General features: G+C 41.2%; 1 protein-coding gene across 7 annotated transcripts in view; it reads left to right on the forward strand.

The window, feature by feature from the left end:
• LOC144823715 (histamine N-methyltransferase A-like) overlaps positions 1 to 22,644 on the forward strand; it is a 612,337-nt gene that overhangs the window by 297,752 nt on the left and 291,941 nt on the right. For all 7 annotated transcript variants that reach the window (XM_078682469.1, XM_078682466.1, XM_078682472.1 and 4 more), the window contains exon 3: positions 69 to 121. In XM_078682469.1, the coding sequence (XP_078538595.1) occupies positions 69 to 121 (53 nt within the window). The remainder of the gene's footprint in view (positions 1 to 68; positions 122 to 22,644) is intronic.

Below are 22,644 nucleotides of genomic sequence, written 5' to 3' on the forward strand. Positions count from 1 at the left end.
CGATTAAGCATAAGTATATTGTTTAATTGATTCACAGCAATAAAATGTTGTATCCATTTTACTTTCAGGACTGGACAAGGGAAGTCTTCAATCAATGTCTTAGGTATAGGGAGTGGAACAGGTTTGTAAGTTTTAGTAATTTCAATGTATTTATTTTTCCTAATGCGTTGCTTTTTTTGGGCTTTGATGAAGACACCACTTGAGGTGTGGAATGCGACTGTCGTAACATTTGGTCTAATGTACTGTAAATGCTAGACGATAGCCATGCAAATAATCCCGACGAGTATGTGCATATTTGCCTTTTTCAGTGACACAAGCAATTGGTGAACTTATATTTAGTCATATGAATGTTAACCGAATCTATGTTCTTGATTTCGCATTTTACAAAACATTATACAAAAAATGGCTTGAACTATTGTACATTTCAAGCTTTCAGCCAAGTTCCTGGCAATGTAAGAGGCTGGCTTGGGTTACGAAGTCACCGGAAAACACAATGGAATGGCTGCTGTTTCAACTATTGCTAGAAAATAGCGGGGCTATATTTAGAGGGCGTGAAGAAATATTGATTCAAACATATCAATAAAATATGTCTCCTCCAGCACAGAAAGTGGTCTGTAAACATTTTCGATTATTATCAGGGGGTGTTTAGTGTCTCCATCGTACCTCTTGGAAATTTACAAAAGTGTTTGTAAAGGTGAGCAAAAACAAATTAGGTAAATTGATGAAAAAACAGGCCTAGTTAAAATTATTGGCTTTCCTGTCATGCTACCTGAAAAACATATGAAGCTGTTCACCCAACCACGTTACTACCAAAACGTCAATTCATATTTGTAAGAATACTATCTATATATAAAATAATCTATCTTCTACTGACATAAAAAATAGAACACTACCCTCTCAAATGGAAAAAAGTCCCCTTTCAAACTGCACTCATCCATCCAAATGTGTGCCGAATATAGACATTATGGGGATTATTTTTGTGCCCTTGCGTCACTTTTGCACCACTGGTGCGTCACTTTCGGTGATACACCAGCAGGGTAAAAGTGCGCCATGTTGCATCATACTTACAAAGTAACGCATCTAGGTAGATGCTTCACTTTATAAACTCCTGCGCCACATTATACCTGCGCCAGGTATAATGTATGCAGGGTGGGCATTTTGACGCAAGTACGCCTCGTAAAAGTGACACAGTGAAATCTATGAGATTTTACTGCATCACTTCTAGGATGCAAATGTGTCAATATCTTACGCCTGCTGTGAGGCAGGCGTAAGACTGGCGCAGGTACATTTGAAATGGGACTTGCCCATTGAAATAACCCATTGATGGAGTTTAGTCACTTTCGTGACACACTCTTTCAATGCAATGCAGTACACGGGAATGTCTCCACCCAGTATAGATCAAAGGGGTGCTGATAAAGTCACCAGGGATACATTCTCCCTCCCAATAAGAAAGAATCAATATACCAAATTTTTTGGGAACATATCCATAAATAGGCTTTCATCAATATTCATGTATGTACAATTTGATTGATTTAAAAAAAGATAACTTTAAGGCAAAAATACACATCCCCACAATACAATCATTCAAACACTCAAAACAACACATATTCCACATTCACGCAATGTCATTCGTCCTGATCCTAAGGATCCAGTCATTCAAACTCAATTAAAAAACCTTTTCCTACAAAGGGCGAAGAACCACAATATTCAATGGTAGGCCACGGAGACAAAATAGCCTTCCTGAGAAACAAATTGTTTTGTCTAAGAGTTTTCACAAATTCAATGTTTAAAGAATATAACAAAGGTTATGCAATGAAGTTAATACATTCACAGATGTCAGATAAAGACTTGGAAGGGTAAATGGACAAAGACAATCAGTTATAAAGAATAACAATATGTGGTTGGCTTCGCCAGGTTCTTTCTGTAGTGGTGCCAACGTATGTTTTGGTGTCTGACCTATTAAAGGCCTCACCTTCCTCAGGGCACATGTCTCCGTAGAGAAAAAAGTGGGGGGTATCTGAAAATAATATTTAATCAAGATAATACAACATAGGAACAATGGGTATTCAGAGTTTCAATAATTTTGCATAAGCTACTCAAAACAATGTTTTGCAAAGTCAGATCAGTGCACACTAACATTCAGGAGGGTAAACAGCGTTTACAACGCAACTTTTACCACGCACTACCTTTACCACGCAACTTTTACAATGCAATTTGTTACAACGAATTGCGCTGTGGGGCGCTGTAGGATAGGTAATAGTTTAATTTACTATCCAACACCTTCCCTACTATCCACGGGGAATGGTATTGGAATAGTAAATTAAACTATTCACTATCCAGCGCCCCCCAACCCTAGTCGTTGTAACGACTTGTGTTGTAAAACCTGTGTGGTAAGGGCAGGGTTTGTGGAAAAAGCATGCGTTGTAACGACATACATCCTTCAGGAGGGAGGGAAGCCCCAAGATTTAGGATAATTCAAAAAGATAAAAATAGGACCAGAGTACTAGGCAAAGAAAGGAGAAAAAGTTACCAGTCACGAATAAGGAAAGAAAGAAATAATGATAGAACCAAAAGACCCACAGCGGTGCAATGTAATAAATTAGAAGCCAAGAAAACGGTGCAAATAATACTCCGTGAGGGCAAAATGGTGCTCCAAAGAACAGTGAGAAGAAAAATAAGAAATACATCCTAGGAATAAATAAAGTGAAATAAATTCATCAAAAAGCCTCAAAGTAAGATCAATAGAAAATAAAATAACAACAAAAAACAATCACAAAATGACCACGCGTTAGCTGAAAAACATTATCAATGCGTCATTTTTGCGTCTGCAGATACGTCAGAAATACTGACGTATCTGTAACTCCTTGCGACGTGATGCGTCATACTGTAAATATGACGAATACAACATGTTTCAAGGAGAGTGCAATGAAAAGTGACGCATTGCTGTTTCGCGCAGCGATGTGTCACTTTTCATAAGTGAAGCCCTATGTGTTCCTTCATTAATTATCAAGTCTAAGGAACATCATAGAAACGATATTGAAGTCTAGGTTCCCTTGTAGCTAACACATTCATCCAGCTTATGGTTTAAATTATCCAGGATGCTTAGAGATACCACGATGGCCTCATTTATCAAATAGTGTACCTAGACTCAAAGCAGGCTCCTATAGGCCACCTTTTAATAGTAGTTAATACACCAGAAAAAGTCTGGAAATCTCTGATCTTCCTGTTTTAAAAAATTGAATGCTTTGGGCATCAAGGTGAAGGAGAACGCATTGTGATGCAGCAGCGGCTCCTCCGGTAAGGCGGAGGAGGGGTGCCACACTGCATAGCTAGCAAAAAAGTAAAAAAAAACTAAAATGATAATAACTAATGTTAATATCATTTTAGTTTTCCTGCCTGCTCGGGTGCAGGGTGGGGTAGCGGAGCCGTGTTGGGCAGTGCAGGGGGCAGGGGAGGAGTGTAAATCACACCCTAAAGTGCGCTTGATAGTTTGACCGGCCCTCTTGTATCTTCCCCACAAGGCTGGCTGCATTAGACAGCCTGATGAGGAACAGTTTAAGCCTCCAAGCCCCTGTGTGACTGCCGAACCATGGCGCTTAGACCAATCACAACGTTGCTTGAGGCAGCGTTATGATCAGACAGGGGATTCTAGAAGGCTGAGAGCTTCCTGTTGCGGCGCGGAGGAGATGGAGCAAGGCGGAAGTACCAGTCGGCTCCCAGGTAAGTGTGCTTATTTTTATTTTTTGTATTCCCCCCTCTGCTCCCCATCCGCACCACCACCCATGCCCCATCACCCACGCTTAGTAGAGGCCGCTATTATTATTGTGTGCTTTAGAATGGAGGAAACTCTCAGAAAAGCTGTGCAGCAGGAAAGCATTCTGAGTCAGCTAATGTGAGGAACCAGGCTTTTTGCAGGTTTCCACCTGCCCCTACTTTTCGCCTCCATTTGGCATACTAGCTGCTGTTTTTTTAACTCTGAGAGTGCTCTGAGGTCAGCTAACCAGATCAAAAGGCCAGTGTTCTAGCCACGTACAAAATGTATGTTGAATTGGATCCCCGAAATGGCATATGCAGACTTACCTATAAGTTCCTAGTATATAGATCTAAGGGGACCCAGGAAATGAAAGTTAGAGCATCCACAGAGGGCTTCAGCACTGGTTGTGCCACCCTGCATGTGACAAAGTAGAAAATGGCTCCTAGCCTGCCACTGCAGTCTGACAGAGCAGCTTTAAGGCTAGTTCGACTTTGCCATTCAAGCCAATGACATAGCCCTAACTACCCTCAACAATACATGTGTCTGCCTTAAGGAAGGCCTATTGATCCCATAGGCAGGGAGCTGTATATTTTTAGGTAGGACAAACTTTAACATGTCCTAACAGTAAAACATCCAAATTGTCAGTTTTACTCGGGGAAGGTTAGTAGCTCCATTGGCTAATACAGAGTTACAGGCTGACATCTCAGTCCTGTTAACCTCTGAATGAGTTTACCAAAATGTATACTTCAAGGTATCAAATTAATCATGGCATTACACCAGACTAGATGCCTACGTCAAATTTAATATCACTTTTAAGGAAAGGCAACGTTTAAAAAGTTGCTACTCTTTTGTCCAGTTTATCTGGTGGCCTTTTGCAGTTGGTCTTCTGTCGTCCTAGGGAGTTGTATGAACGACTGCCAGGCTCAGGAAAAATAAAGGCCTGCCAGAGAGGAAGGTGTTACTTCGCCCCTGTAGGAAGCCAAAAAAGATGCTGACTCAAAGGTCAATCTTCAGAGGGTGGTCAAATGGTGATCACACTTGTGTAGGGCTGCCCTTTCTTTCAGGAAGATGGGTTAACGCCAGCAACACAGAGGGAAAACCAGTTGCCAAACCAGTTTTTTTGTGGGAGTGTAGCTCAGAGGGAGCCACATTTCTAGGGTGGGCTACCTAGCTTCTAACATCCGAGGAAGGATTCAGACATTCTGGAAGTGGCCATAATAGTGCACTCTGGGATTGCTAAATTCTACACAGACCTAGAGGTCATCATAAGGCGGGAGGGATCCTGGTAGCCCATTGACTAGTGACCGCATCATCTTCCCAGGGCACTTTCTGAGCATACATGTGGCACCCCTGGCAGCCTGAACCTCACACCACATCTGGATTGGGGAGAATTCCAAAGAAGGACTGCTCTGCTGACCCCTATACCTGGCAAGAGAGGATGAACCTTCCACTGCAGTGAACCTGCTTGCTCTTGGGCTACTGAGGAGAGGACTGTGCCAAAGACAGACACTAGCCCTCACCAAAGGATACAGCTGGACCCACTATGATCCGAGATCGGTAGCCCAGCCGCTGGTGGGCTTCTACTGGTTTGAAGAACATTTCAAGGGACTCCAACCCCTGTAACCAAAGTCACCCCACCTTACCCATGGACCGAGAAATACCCCAGGCAGGCCCCTGTCAACCACACAGCACCTGCATCCCCATCATCAGGACCACTTCATTGAAGTCTATGGTGGTCTAGATGTAAAGCGTGGAATTGGACGAGGGACTTCTTTGGTGACCAGGTAACAGTCCAAACACTCCATATTGCCACCTTGACATTTTCCTTGTTGGAATTGGTTTTCCAGGCTGGGCCAAAGTAGCCGAACACAACTTTCTCAAACTTTTCAAAAGTTTACATACTTTATGGTTACCACTGCTTGTTTGACCTTTGGATTAAAAAGTAGGGGTGGGTGAAACTCGCAGAGTTTTCTTCCGTGGAATTACATGAGTTACATGAAAACTCCATAGGAACTTCGGAGTTCTGCTAATGGGAGGAATTAGGCACTTTGCCCTGCTTGCACTGATTTTTAGCGCTGGGAGCTCGTTCTGGCCTGAAGAATCAGCGTGAATGGCACTACGTGGAGCGCCAGTGGATGCTGCTTCTCAAATTTATTTTGCTGCTGCTAGAGTACATTTTCTACTCAAAAGGCATCTTCCTGACCGCGAATGGTCGCGACTGCCTGCGATTTCCCCCATTGGGAAAATTATGCCTGGTGCCCTACCAGTGACCCAAAATTTTGCTTGGGGACGCTAAATCTTGCTCACTCTTGCCAACTTACAATTGGTGAGCCGTGTGTGAGAAAAAACTCTGCCATGAGGAGGTTGGTGGAATTTGGCCTGAATGCCGGGTTACATGTGAATTCTCCACCAACTACACTGGTGAAGCAGAATTTATCGCCCACCCCTACTGAAAAGCTGAGATGTAAGTTTTCCTGAACCCTTTAGTGGATTTTAATCATCTTGGTGTCTAGAAATTCATAAAAATATAATCTATCTTTGTAAGTTGTTGTCAGATTTCTTTTTTGTTGTGTCACTTTCTTATTTTGGTGTTTGGTGCTTCCTAATGTTTTACACTAGTTCCTTTATTTAAACCTTGCTGCTTAAAACCACAAGTACCTATGGTTGAGCTAGAGGTTTAAAAAATTTGCCTGACCCGACCCAACATTATTTCATGAGTGTACTACCCAGTAAAGTTGCGCAACCATACCATATAATACACCACAATCCTCACATCTCCAAAGTGTCATGTCACTACAATACCATCTAACCAAGGCAGTGGTTCTGGTATGAGACTTTTGGTGTTACTCCCATGGTCCACAGATATACATATCAGTAAAGATGTAGTTCATAGCAGTTTCCTATCAACCAAGTCAAATGTTCTGTGAGGTCCAGAAAAGCGGTACACCTGCTCCTGAACTCAACATGTATGGTGATGTATTCTCCATAACGTTTAATTGCCTGCGGTGACCCACTTGGTGTAAATTTTGTCACCTATAACAAGCAAGGAGATGGTGCTAATTTATGCAGTTAAACAGTCCCATTTTTAACAAGATACAATCCACTTTTGTTACTTTGAGGTTGGGGATTGTTTATGTTTGCTAAATTTCTGTAAATACGGGAAGCAATAGTTGGCCCACTCTTCAGGATTTCTAGCAAAAATGTCAGCAGTGAAATTGTGAATTCCTGCACCTCCCCCTTCACCTTGTCAAAAGAACAGCAAGCAAAAAGATCAATATTGTTGATGAAACAAAACTGGGTCTGCCATTTCAAGAAGTACTGCTATATCATCATCAAGTGATCCACCAATTGACATTGGGTATTATGAGGTGCTCTAACAAAATTAAATCTCCTTGTACCTTTTGTACAGCACTATTTTGTTGTGGAAAATGCTCTGAATCATATAATCTGAGCCTTTGCATCTACTAAATAACTTTTGAGTATGTTCAGAACCCAAATTGCAATTAATAACTTGTTACCGAATAGCAAAATAGGTTTGTGACTACATATTGAATCACAAAATAAAAGGGACATGTTTCGGGTGTCCCTTCCAATATGCGATTCCTTATGGTATGTACCAGTGGATTGCACCCACAAATCATTGATAGGTTTTCGACACCTCAAACGAGTAGGCAGTGGTCCCTGGCACCACTATTTACTTTTTTAAAAAGTTTTAGAAATGTTCCTTTTTCTTCTTTTAAAAGCATCACATTTTCGTTTGAGGAAAACTGGCTGTGTTGAAAAAAAAATATTGCTTTATTTAAAATCAATCACAGAGGGGTGTAGCCAAGATTGCAGGCAGTTGAGGTGAGTCTCCTGGTCTCTCCATCCCCAGCCACAGGGCCTTCTCTTCTCAAGTCAGGTTCTGAGGGCCCAATTCGGACAGCTGCGGACTTAGTGCTTTCCATTGCACCAGCAGAGTGAGTTTTCCAACCCGTCCTGGACACACAGAGAGATCAGTGCCGCGTCTTCACAAAAATGGAGGTTTAGGTGCATCGAAGATCCAGACACTCGTCCCTCTGTTAAACACCTGCTTGAGGGAGCCGTGGTGGCCAACAGTTCATTGCTGTGCAATGGCCCAGAGTGCTAACGCTCCTTCTACTGCCCAGATGGAGGTGCTCCATCCTGGACACCTGACGATGCCTTACAGACACTCCCGCATTGAGCCTGTGGTGTTGCTGCCACGGCACTACATCCTATGGAGGAGAAAGCAGCTGGTTGAGGAGGTGATCAGCCTCCTCTGGGAGCCACCCTTGGTTGACTCTGGAGCTGATCCTCAGCTGTGTTGATGCCCCCCAGGAAGACTGACAGTGAGAGCCCATGAGAGCCTTAGTGTGGAGAACCCCAGAGTGTTTGGCTGATGATTGTCTTGTGTCCTCTACCTCCCTGACACCTGACCGGTCTGATGAAAGGGAAAGTGTGGCCTGCTCTGGAAGATCTGCAGTATCTGCAGCTATAGCTGGTGGTCGAGGTTGCCCCCTCTGAGTCCCTCAGCTTAGAACTAGATCCAGCTCTCACGACAGCTTTGTACCTGACAGACCCTGTGGATCAGCAGCCGCACAATCTACATACCTTGTGCTGCCATATGGAGCCTTCGGATCACTGACATAATATCGACGACACAAATATCGAGATACACAAATATCGAGTCAAAAATATCGATTGACAAAATATCGACTCCCTATCTTCAAACAGGTAAGTACCAAAATATCGACTCCAAAATATCGACTTACAAAAATATAGACTGTCAAAATATCGATTTTTTAAAATGTCTTAAAAGTAAGTTAAAACTAATATAGTAATAAATATATTTAATATAAACTTAGAAATAATTATTAAAAAAATATAATTTTAATAAATAATTTATATAATTAAAAAAATTATATCACCAAAAATTACACACACACATATATATATATATATATATATATATATATATATATATTCACTGAAAAAACCATAGGTTATAGACCATATATAGTTAGGAATTAGCATTTAGAAAACCTTATTTTACTCACACAAAACCATTGAAATTCCATATATAGTTAGTTGCACTAACTATATATCGCGCACCCGCAATCCACTGCTGATGATGTCACATATTACATCATTCATGACATGGTCAGTGACATCACTGATGACATCACTGATGACATCTCAAATGACATCACTGATGACATCACTGATGACATCTCGAATGACATCACTGATGACATCACTGATGACATCATCCAGTGACTGTGTGTTTCTGTAAAGTTTAAATATGTTTGATATATTGAAGAATGAGTGGATGTATAAGTGTCTGGATGAAGGATTTAGTAGGTGCGTGACTGACTGTATGAGTGAGTGAATAAATGTGTCGTACTAAATGCATGGGTTAGTGACTAAACTGTCTGAATGTGTGCTTCAGTATGTCTGTTGTTCTGTAAACTGCTGTATGTGTGGATCATTAGCTATACGAGAGGCTATATATGTTATTGATTGGTTGCCCAAGTATTTGTATGGGAGATTGAGTTTGTGTGGGGGTGGCTGGGAGGTGTGTGACTCTGTGCATAGATGTGTGAGCAGTTGATTCACTAGGTGTATGAGTTCAAGAGTGCATGTGGAAACAGCTACATGGGCGGTTGACTGTGTGCATGAGTGTATTGATGAGTGAATGGATATCTCAATGCTACATGTCATAGTAAGTACATATGTAAAACACAGTACATGTGAGAGTTGGCATATATAAATAACTGTGCATGAGAGCCACTGAATGTGTGAGTGGCTGTATGGATCATTGTGAACTTGTATCAGGGATTGTATAAGAGAGTAAATATGTGTTAGTATATGTTTGAATAAGTAAGGTGTGTATAACTGTATAGTTGAGGAAATGGAGGTGTGATTGATTCTTTGCATGACTGACTAGGTGTGTGAGTAACTCCATGGATGAGTGACAGTGTGTGAGTGTCTGTATACACTGAGTGTATCTAAGGTTATATTGGAGTCTGAAGAGGTTTATCGTATTAGCACAAGAATGATGTCAAATGAGATGTCATCAGTGATGTCATCAGTGATGTCATTTGAGATGTCATCAGTGATGTCATCAGTGATGTCACTGACCATGTCATGAATGATGTAATATGTGACATCATCAGCAGTGGATTGCGGGTGCGCGATATATAGTTAGTGCAACTAACTATATATGGAATTTCAATGGTTTTGTGTGAGTAAAATAAGGTTTTCTAAATGCTAATTCCTAACTATATATGGTCTATAACCTATGGTTTTTTCAGTGAATTTTCAAGGTTTTGTAAATGCTAATTCCTAACTATATATGGTCTATAACCTATGGTTTTTTCTGTGAATTTCATTGGTTTTTTAACAGCTAATATCTGTAGCTGTAAAATGTATTCTTCTTTAAATCCAAAAATATATTTTATATGTTTATGAATAATTTTTTTTTAAATATTTTTTTTTCTTCATTCCCGCTTCGCGAATCGGGAAGCTTCCCGTTAGCTGACCTTGATGCCGCGAAATAGACCGCGAGCCGGTAAACGTTTCTTTACCGCAAGTGCCGCGTTAGAAAACAACATCGTGACGCCTCCCGTCCGCATGACGTTTCACGTTGTCGCGTGATACGTCATATGACGTGCTACGTTAGCGAACTGGTACGCGAAGCGAGTCGCAAAGCGCAGGTTTCTGGAAGCAAACCGGGAGGCCCTGCAAAGCGCTTAACGTAAACACAGCAAGTCATGTGACTTGGTAATAACACTTTTCATTGGTTCATTTCACTTTTGGTTTCCTAATGATGTAAGACTAGGTCATATAATCTAAAATGAACACTTTTGATTGGTTGAGAACTCTTGTTTTTCCCAAATGATGAAAATCCCTCCTTCTCTCCTCACTCTGACTTTCATCATTGTGAGAGAAAGACCCTTTGTGATCACTGAGCAATGGCTTCTTTAGTAGCTTCAGCTGGTGCTTCCCCACCACCTCCACCACATCCAAGGAAGAGTGGACCACCTGCTCAAGTTGTAATTCAACAAGAAGAAGAAGAAGAGGAACAGGAGGACGAGCACGAAGAGAGGCAGTTTTTGCCTGAGCAGCCCAGGACGTCTCACCGGAAAGAAAACTTCATTTGGCAATTTTTTAAAATTCCCAAAGGTCAGAAAAAAGTAAATGCAAGATACGTAACTTGCCTTATATGTCAAGATAGACTGTCCAGAGGGACCGACAAAAAATACAGTTTCGGAAACTACACAATGCATCGCCATATGACTAGGTGGCATCCTAACAACTACAGTGCTGCACAGTTTCGGAACGACCTAGATAATCTCCCTATTATGGCCAGAAGATCTGTTGTACCGGAAGTAACGGGACCAGAGGGCAGGGAGATGGTGCCAAATATACAAATGAGATTTGGTGATGTAAAACACATCTGCGCATTTTGCGATGGATTCATTTCCTACGGAGAAAAAAGCATCACTCTGATCAACAGAGCTATTGACTATCATATGCAAGTTTGTCCGAAACGCCCAAAATAATAAATACTTCTTTTTTTTGTTTTGTTGCTCCTGTTGAGCCCTTTACAATGAATCGTTTTCATTGCCCCCTCCAAGAAAAACCCAAAAAAATATAAAACTGTTCCGAAAAATTCAAAAACAGTAAAAAAATGTTCAGAAAAATAAAAAAAAAAGTTCTTTTCAGAACTACCTCCCCGTTATTAAAAAATTGGTACAATATTTGGAACTGTGCCAACCTCTATTTCTCTTAGTTCGCTTCCTAGTTCGCTCGCTGGTACGCGAACCGGAAGCGAACCAAAAACAGTAAGTATAAGGGAAGGAAACAGACACTTATGTTAAAAGAAACACAGCTATAAGGGAGTAAACTAGAGATACCATTACCCGTAATCCACTGCTGATGATGTCACATATTACATCATTCATGACATGCTCAGTGACATCATCAGCAGAGGATTGCGGGTTTTTTGGCAACATGCCTTATCCACGGTTTAATAACGCTGCCTTTTGCTTTATATAAGTTTTCAAATTGTATGAAATATATACCAATAGGTCGTTATGAACCTTTAGGTAGTGCTTTTCTTCATGAGGTCTGGTCGCTTCCATACACATACAGATGTTTCAAAGATGATCAAGAAGTTTATCTGAATGGAGAGGAATGCACTGAGATGCCAGATCATTCACTAATGTGTAGGCACATACAGTTACACGGTTCATGCAACAAACACCGACCAAATATGGCTTGCGTGTTGCAAGGCACGCCAGTTCCTGCTATCATCCCCACGTTCAAGTTGTTGGAAAATGGTAGTTATTTGATGCTCAATAATGAAGATTGTTCTGAGTTAATTAAAAGTATTCCTTTTATCGTAACAGTAAGTGAACGGGTTATTTGCTGCAGAAATGTTCTATTTCCTCCCACACATGAACATAGGGAGTTTTCAATCTGGCCACAAATACCAACCTTGGGACACGTTTCAACGGCATGGCAAGAATAAGAGCTCTTTTGTCTCAGAGAGAGGTGGCCTTGAGTTCGGCCCGTGAAACTTTCGTACTTCACATAGCGAACACCCATACAGAGGTGCACACCCTTTTCAATTAAGATTTGCCTTTCAATTTCAGCAACATGTTTCCGACTATCTTTAACGCATCCTCCACAAAGTCCCTGGCACACTTTTTTAAAGTTGTTACCAGTGGTCTCGTGACTTCATTTGAGAAAATCTTTGGAGTCATCCCTGCTTCCTTTCATTGTATTTTCTGCACTCTGGTTCGTAGATTGGCATTTTTACTTGCATTACCAGCGGACGCTCTTGTGCTTTTTTACATTTTTAAATATGGATGTCCCTCCTATGCAACCTCCGACCCTGCAGCTGCTGACACTGTTCCGCAATCGCATGCTAGAATATTATGGCACAATGCCGTTGGCGATATTAAGCACGGCATATGGATTATCTTTTCGGTTCTCCTACTTCACCTGTGTCCAGCCTGTATTTCACTGCCTGACCTGTGATTTCGATTGGGCCATTGATTTGTGTCTCTGCGGACCGGTTTCTCCTGACGTCGACTTTAATCAGCTGATGACTCCTATCATTACTCACGAGTTGGTTTGTCCTGGCGAAAGGATTATGGCTGTGGCATTGATGCATGGACTACTTGGTCCCTGGAATTTACTGGCGGCAGCACAGTCTTTCTTGGAACAGAGCTTTCTTGAAAACCCACCAAGCTGTCCTCTGATGGTGATAGAGGATCCGGTGCTGGGAGAGCACGTATGTTCTTTTCCGCTTTTAAATTGGATGGCTGAACTGTTTTTGGATGAAGACGGTGACTTCCTATTGGAGGCTGTTGCAGCTTATTTTGCATACACAGTTATGTCATAGACCTTTTTCATGTTTGATATGCTGAGTACTAGCATTTCATTGACAATTCATTGACTTATTTGTCAAGTTTTTATTATTTACCTTGCCTATTGGCTTAAGACTCGATAAAGTACTTGGCTGTTTTATTTTTCTTTAGCATTAAATTTTCCTAGTTTTTAATGCTTTACCTTGCGGACCGTCCACATATAAACTTGCAATCTGCTCTCATGAGATGGCACTTCTATTATCTTATTCAGTTCGTTTCCGGATCATGAGGAGGTGTCATCTAGGTCCTGGATATCTTTACACCGTGTTAAGTTAGCATGGGCTCATTACCGGTTTAAACGCCATTTTTCCTTTTTTGCAACTTCTGCACACGACACTTAGTTGTTGCTTTAGCTTTCCACCTAGTAGTTCATCGTGGTTTACATGAGAATAATATGTTATTGGTCTACTATCTGCTTTACTTGTTAAACTATATCTGTACAGCGAGTGCTAAAGTTTCAAGAACAACACGATACAGAATTGTTATGAGGTCTGATCTCCACGACTTCATACTCATAACATAAGTGCAACTTCTGCCAATTCTGGGCATGAGGCGGGTTTTATATTGCTTTGCCGAACACACATACACAACAGTTGATGCGGTTCACATGAAGAGAGAGCTGGTGTATGCTGATGTGATTCCTTCAAATCTAAGACACTAAAGTATGGGCACGCCCTAAACCAACACAAAGAGACCTTCTTAGCAAATAATATAATATGTGTATTAGGGAGGGTGAGATATAAGCAGCCGCGGGCCGTGGAGGGAGTTACGATGGGGCAGGGAGGCGGGGAGGGGGAGAAGCAGGGTGGAGCCCTCTCTACCTTGCCCCTCCCCCTCCCCGCCTCCCTGCCCCACCGTAACTCCCTCCACGGCCCGCGGCTGCTTATAAGTGTTGCTAACTCTTATTCATTTACAGCATGTTAACATACTGTCACCATTCGCTTTTTATGTACTAGTAACTATGCTGGTAATTTTGCTACTGATAATATGTGTACTTGTATTCTCCACCCTGCTTCTCCCCCTCCCCGCCTCCCTGCCTCACCGTAACTCCCTCCACGGCCCGCGGCTGCTTATAAGTGTTGCTAACTCTTATTCATTTACAGCATGTTAACATACTATCACCATTCACTTTTTATGTACTAGTAACTATGCTGGTAATTTTGCTACTGATAATATGTGTACTTTTATTATCTAAGGTACTACGCCTGAGAAGACGGCATTAGTAAATAAACATTTCAAATACACATCTGTTCTTCTTAACTCCATGTTCTGGTTTCTAAGAAATCTATAACGACCGACTGTTCATGAGTTCCACGTATCCTGAGGTACTATAAGTTCATATTCTGGATTGTCTAAACATTGAGAGTTTGTTATATCCAATGTGACACTGTACCTAGCTTGCTAAGGAGTTTTTGATTACTAACGTGAGTTTTGGGACACCCTAATTCGCCGAGGTTCCAATCCTCTGTCCACAGTTCTGTGTGAGAACAGAAACCCTGCGACAGGGGCACCCCCGACCCTTGCTGGAGCTTCATCACACTTGCGATACAACTCCAGCAATGCGCCACTTTTACGGCACAGATACATCACGCATCTGTGCTGTTTTTGCCCCATGATGCGCCGCATTGTAAATGCAGCACACCATAGGTGACGGAACAGCGGCACAAAATGACTAACACATCCCTGGTGATGCGCCAGTCATCATAAATGTATCCCTATGCTTCTTATCTTGTTAGAGATGAACCGCCATATGTATCATCAAAGTTATTTGCATTTCCTAAATAGCGAACTTTACGGAATAAATAGCGATTCTTTACCATTCCTAGTTTGCGATGAGCTATTTGCTAATTAGCCGAATGTAGCCCAATGAAGCCCAATGTAGCCCAATGTAGCCCAAAGATGGCCGCCAGACACACAAAAAAACAAATGTAGCCCAAATATCAGCCAGATGTAGCCCAACTATAGCCCAGTGACAGAATGACCAATCAGCTTCGCAAACCTCCGTTACGCGAAGCGGAGCGCTGTTACAGATATATATCTTTTTTTGAACGTTAATTTCTCAAAATCCACTGGAGCACATATATTGAGACCTAGCAAAGGCACATCGGGCTACCAGTCCCTAATATTTTGCCAAGTTTCGTGCAAATCCATTCAGCCGTTCAATTATTATTATTATTATTTTTTTTTGCCCCGCGGGGCCCTTTTAAAACCTCCACATCAAACCTAGGGGGTCAGCGAGGATCTACTATGCCCCCTTATAGTTATTTCCCCCTTTGTTTTGACCTCCTCTTGTCTCTCGATCCTACCGAGAGACAAGATGGCGGCCGCTACGGACTGTTTGGAATGTTGACAGACGCCGGAGAACCAATCAGCTTCGCTTCACAAAGCTCCGTTGCGCGAAAAGTCCGCGAACCAGTGCGCTGCCCGGTCCGCTGTTACAGATATATATCTTTTTTTAAACGTTAATTTCTCAAAATCCACTGGAGCACATATATTGAGACCTACAAAAGGCACATCGGGCTACCAGTCCCTACAATTTTGCCAAGTTTCGTGCAAATCCATTCAGCCGTTCGGGCTAAAAGTGAGGCCAACCGCCCTATGGAAAACTCAATGTTAAAAACACGTTTTGGGACCCCCCTTTTTTCTCGGCCCCCACTGGACGAACCCCCCCCAATTTTTCAAGGGCTGCTCAGAAACAAAATGTGCCATTTTCCTGAAAATTTCAGCCAATTCCGTCCACAAACGCCAAAGTTATTAGACATAGAATTTTCAAAAAACCCATAGAGAAAAAATCCTAACTATATATACCTACTGGCGACCGCCAGTAGGTAATATATATATATATATATATATATATATATATATATATATATTTAAACATATTATTAAATAAACATATATAACATTTTAGAAAATGTTTAAAATTTATTGTTACAACTATAGTGAGTTCAACATTAGCAAAAGTGTTGGATAGCGTAGAGGTAACATTTACTACTCCCACTCCAGTGGGTGCAACAGTAGGGAAAGCGCTGGATAGCGTAGAGGTTAAAATTACTATTCCCACTCCAGGGATGTATGACGTTACAACGCATACTTTTACAACGCCTACCATTACAACAAAACTTTTACAACGCAAAAACTTTTACAACGCATACATTTACAACGCAAGATTTTACAACGCATATACCTTTACAACGCATACCATTACAACATAAGTATTGGTAAGTATATAATAATTTTTTGAATATAAATTAATAAAAAATATTATAATATAATTTAATATAATTTAATTTTATTAAATAAATGTAATTTAAATGTAATTTTACCTTATTTTTACAAAGTACCCCTGTACCCCAAAAACCCAAAACTGACCCTGAACCCTAAAAATACCCCTTTACCCATAAACTGAAAACTGACCCTGAACCCTAAAAATACCCCTTTACCCGAAAACTGAAAACTGACCCTGAACCCTAAAAATACCCCTTTACCCAAAAACTGAAAACTGACCCTGAACCCTAAAAATACCCCTTTACCTACAAACTGAAAACTGACCCTGAACCCTAAAAATACCCCTTTACCCCAAAAACTGAAAACTGACCCTGAACCCTAAAAATACCCCTTTACCCAAAAACTGAAAACTGACCCTGAACCCTAAAAATACCCCTTTACCTACAAACTGAAAACTGACCCTGAACCCTAAAAATACCCCTTTACCCCAAAAACTGAAAACTGACCCTGAACCCTAAAAATACCCCTTTACCCAAAAACTGAAAACTGACCCTGAACCCTAAAAATACCCCTTTACCTACAAACTGAAAACTGACCCTGAACCCTAAAAATACCCCTTTACCCCAAAAACTGAAAACTGACCCTGAACCCTAAAAATACCCCTTTACCCAAAAACTGAAAACTGACCCTAAAAATACCCCTTTACCCAAAAACTGAAAACTGACCCTGAACCCTAAAAATACCCCTTTACCCAAAAACTGAAAACTGACCCTGAACCCTAAAAATACCCCTTTACCTACAAACTGAAAACTGACCCTGAACCCTAAAAATACCCCTTTACCCCAAAAACTGAAAACTGACCCTGAACCCTAAAAATACCCCTTTACCCAAAAACTGAAAACTGACCCTGAACCCTAAAAATACCCCTTTACCCAAAAACTGACAACTGACCCTGAACCCTAAAATTAAAATATTTATCAATTAATCAATTATAATTAATTACCAATAATATTTTAATTAATTACCAATTAATAATTAATTAACAATTAATTTTTTAAAAATATCAATAAATAAATTAACATATTTAATTAATTATAATTAAATTACTTCCCACCCTATTCCCCTATAAACCCACAACCCGCTACAGAAAATAAATTACTAAAATTAAAATATTTATCAATTAATCAATTATAATTAATTACCAATTATATTTTAATTAATTACCAATTAATAATTAATTAACAATTAATTCTAAATTATTATCAATAAATAAATTAACATATTTAATTAATTATAATTAAATTACTTCCCACCCTATTCCCCTATAAACCCACAACCCGCTACAGAAAATAAATTACTAAAATTAAAATATTTATCAATTAATCAATTATAATTAATTACCAATTATATTTTAATTAATTACCAATTAATAATTAATTAACAATTAATTCTAAATATATATCAATAAATAAATTAACATATTTAATTAATTAGAATTAAATTACTTCCCACCCTATTCCCCTATAAACCCACAACCCGCTACAGACTTATATTACACAAAAAATAAAAATTATTATTAACTTACCTTAAATTCGATATTTTTGTTGTCTATATTATGTCTAGTCGATATTATGTCCATTCTATATTTTTGATTCGATATTATGTCCATTCTATTCGATATTAATTTTCTCTAGTCGATATTTTTGTTGTCTATATTATGTCTAGTCGATATTATGTCCATTCTATATTTTTTTCTCGATATTCTGTCCAGTCGAAATAATTGACTCGATATTATGACTGTACACCGGAGCCTTCGACCTCCCTCAACCTCAGATAAGTGCCCCCTACCTAATTTTCACATTGCACTTTCAACTGCCTCTTTGGAGTTATGAGATGGTGTATTCAGTGTACCCTACCCTGTGTACTGCCTGCCTCTCTTGGATATTGCTAGTGGGACAAAAGGCTCAGAGGACAGAGTCATGACTGTTTTCTGGACTCTCTGCTGTGGCTGACCCCCATATTTGGACGATGCTGAACAGCCCTTGGAATTACAGACTCTGAAGCACACACTACATGCACCCCTATTTTGAGGGCCACAAGTAAGCACCTGCATATTGCTCCTGTTGTACATGCCAATATTTATCCTACTTTAGCAGTCACCTATAGAGGATGTAAGATCCCTCCTCCACCCCCGGGCCTCACATCTATATGGCTACATGTTCTTCCCCACTCCCCTATAGGTCTCCTATTAATCTCCTGGAATACTCTGGGAGGTGAATTTGAGGATTTGGCTTCATTGTGGCTGCAAGAACACCCCAGGCTATAATCACCATGGACATGAAACGGGGGAAGAGAGACCTCATGCTAAAGGACATGCTTATCAAAACTTCTGGACCTCAGCTGGAGGATGCCGCTCCGGCCTTGGGTAAAGATGAGAGACTAGATTCTGGGAAACCTGATGCCCCAATCACCATCTCCTTTATTGGAGAGCTGTTTGCTACCCTGAGAGATGATCTCCAAGCCATAAAAAAGAGCTCTCTAGTTATCTCAAGGAGGTTCGTCGAGACAGAGAGCATTGGAGATGGACTCTTGGTGCTCAAAGATCACGAATCAAGCTGAAACAAGGAAATTGAGCGACTCCAGCAGGAAGTCTTCGCCTTCTAGACCAACACTTAGACTTGCAAGCCTATGTGGAAGATTTGGAAGTAGGTCATGGAACAAAAACATCCGTATTAAGGGCATCCCATCTACTATGGCTGGCTCAGACATCACATCATTTGTGACTGAACTTTTTCGCTCAATTCTTGAAGCACCTCCAGACACTAAAATCAAATTGAATCGCACCCATTAAGTAGGTCCTAAAAGGTCAGCTCCGGCACACCCTGCAGACACTTGGACATGTGTTAATGAGTTCCTGCTGAAAGAATGCATCCTCCAAATGGCTCAAGACAAACACCTGATACAGTTTGAAGGACACAATCTGAGTCTTCATAAAGACATTGCAGCATCCATGCTTCAAAATTGTGGTCTTTCGTCCTGTCACTACCCACCTTAGATCAACTAGTGTATCATATTCATGGGGACACCTCTTCAGACTGGTCTTCCGACTTGATGCAAAACTTCATGAGCTTTGCTCACATGAAGAGGCATGTGAAATATTGGACATTAAAGATGTCTCCCCCGAGCTGTCTCTCAATGACCGGCAGGCTCAAGAAACCCGAAGAACCTGCAAAAGGAGAACCAGAAGACTATCCCCTGCAGAGCTACGCCCAGACCCAGAGACAAGCAGTCCTGGTTTCGCTCAGTGGAGATTCAGCCAACTCAGCAGAAACATGAAGCAGACCACATCCTTTCCTTCTCTGCTTCTCATTTCCTCTTCTTCCTTTCTCCGCACTCTTGAGAGCTGACCCAGGTGGGGGTGGTGAAAAGGGCGTAGTGGCCACTGTACACCCATTTTTTCTGTATTCCTTTCCCTAGGGTGCTGCGCCCTGGACATTGAAACTGTCCACAATGTTTCTACAACTGCTTGTTTGTTTACCCTTTGGGTTGTTTATTCCTTTGTTTTTTTGGGACCTAAAAGCTAGAGATCCCCTTTTCAAACACTTGTACTCTGGATATGGGCTCTCTCATGACACCCGATGCGATTAATACATGCGGCTTAAAGCACCCCATGGAGGTACCTCTGCAGCTCACCAACCCCTCGTGCAGATGACCGGTGATCTGATGATTCTCACCCTCAATGTTAAGGGTCTAAATAATCCCACTAAAAGACACGCTATCCTCTCATACTTTGTGCATTCTGGGGTTTATATTTGTCTTCGTTATGAAACGCACCTTCTTACCAGTGATACTCACAGACTGCAATCCAAAGCTTTTCCCCACCAATATTTCACCAATATTTCTCATCCCTTCACAGTAAAACTGCAGGAGTGGTAATTCTAGTCTCCAACTCCTTTCAAGAGAAGGTAAGTCCAAAACAGGCCGGCTGAAATTAAGGGTAGATTGCTGGCATATACGTTGATAGTGGGCTCTCATACTTTCACCTAACGAATGGCAGGAACCCTTTTTCCGACAATAAGTGCAGAGTTGATAAACATTCCAGATCAGCTGGTTTTACAGGGAGGAAAACTGAATTTGGTTTTCCAGGTCAGTCCAACATCATTGACAAATGGGAGCCCTTTCCCCTGAGTGGCACTATGGTTAGGTGACATAGGCTTAATGGACACCTGGCAGGCCGTCCACGCGCAGAATCGGGATTAAACATTTTATTCCCACGCACCCAAAACATATGCTAGATTAAATAATTTTTGTAGCTCACCTGAGGTCAGTTGCATAGGGACAGCCTCCGAGATGGAACCCTTTTCTTTATCGGACAATGCAGTTGTAACTATTGCCCTGACTGTATCCCCAACCAGACCACCACCCAAAACCGGGTGACTTTGAGAAACCTCAGTGCAAAGCCCTGAAGTTGTAAAAAAAATTACTAAAACACCCCAACCTTACTATTACTACACTATGGGAAACTCTAACGGTTGTTGTTAGGGGGGAGGTGATTTTTATTTCTGCTGCAGACAATGAAATACGCAAGGAAAACTTGAACGCCTGTCCCACCAGGTTTTAGAACTGGAATACATTCTCAAATGGATGGACGCTCCCTGGATATAGCAACAGCTCGAGGCTGCCCATTCCCAACTGGTAGGTATTGATCTGGATAGAGCGAAATATGCAGCACTCTGTCTCTGCAAAATGTATTATATTGGGTGCAATAGATGTTGTTGCCTTTTAGCTAATAGATTGCAGGTGCAATGGCAGACGATGGGACTCCAGACAGAGTTTTATTTCTTTAAAGACATTTATACGGCCCAAAGCCTGTCCACAGACATGCCAGCCACATACCTTCAAGAGGCCCACACTCCAAAACTAGCAGCAGAACAAGCAGCCAATGTTGGCTGTTCTATCCGGATTGACGAGGTCATCTCAATTATAGCCCGCCACAACCACTTAAATACGTAGGCCCAGATGGCCTCTCCGCACTCTTTTACAAAACATTTTGCTCGGTTTTAGCTTCCCTCCTCACCAGAATATTTAATATGATTGAGGATCTTTCCTAAATTCCCCCTTCAATGTTGACAGAACCCATTGTTATTATTCCAAAGCCAGGTAAGGGTAGACATTATTGTGAATCATATAGACCAATATCACTTTTAAATGCAGATCTTAACCTCTTCACTGGCATCCTTAAAGCCTGTTTGAGCCCCTTGTTGCCTGGCCGCATAGATCTGGATCAAGCAGGTTTTGTACCCTATCGCCAATGTAGTGCTAATATGAAACGAGTACTTCATCTCATTGCAAAGCCCAGCGGTCAAATCAGGAACGGATGTTTTTAGCAATAGTCAAAAAAAAAAAGTTTTATTTGCATAATTAGTTAAAATTGTTACAAAATTTGCAATATAATAACAGCAAGATTTAAAAAAAAATACTGAGAATAGTGTCTCTCCATCTCTTTTTGTTGGGGACTGGGCATATAAGATCCGGGGATTAGGGTCAGCCTGTAGTCCCGCCGGCTGGCTGGGCCTCCTGTTCTGTTAGTTCTAGGCATGTTCTTGCTTCTGCCATGAATTTAGCTCCACGGCATGCCAAGATTGTGGAGGAACCTCCAAGCCAGCTTGTCACTGCATGTCTGCAGGAACGTATATTTAGTGCGTTGAATATGGGTTTCAATAGGAGTAGTCTCTGACTGATCAAGGCCGGACATATACAAAAAAGGTGGACAAGGGTTTCAGATTTGTAGCCGCAGAGGCGACATTGTTTCGATTGGTGAGACAGTTTCCAAACCGGTAGTAAGTCCTTTGAATCATGCATCCCCATCCGGTAAGCTGTAAAGGCCTTTTTTAAATGACCACTGAAGTGGGATAACAAATATGCTTGTGGTTGTTGGGTTGTGAAGGAGTTCATGATGGTCCAGGCATGCCGACGTTTTGCCAATAGCTCTTTGTCCTCCAAGAAAGATTTCCTTTTTGCTGACAAGTTGGCTAATTTACTTAGCCTTGCTTTGTCTGTCTCAGATTTCCAGACTGCGTCCAGCTCCAACTTTTCCACACTGAGTTTCAGATATTTTCCCCATGAGTTCGGGGTTTCAGTTTCCCCCCATTTTTTAATTTCCTCCCAGCTTAGCCAGTCCAGTGTCTCTGGGTCTGCAGATCTAAGTTTGTGACAGAATTT

This window comes from Lissotriton helveticus, chromosome 3_1 (assembly GCF_964261635.1).
Source record: "Lissotriton helveticus chromosome 3_1, aLisHel1.1, whole genome shotgun sequence".
Lineage (NCBI taxonomy): Eukaryota > Metazoa > Chordata > Amphibia > Caudata > Salamandridae > Lissotriton > Lissotriton helveticus.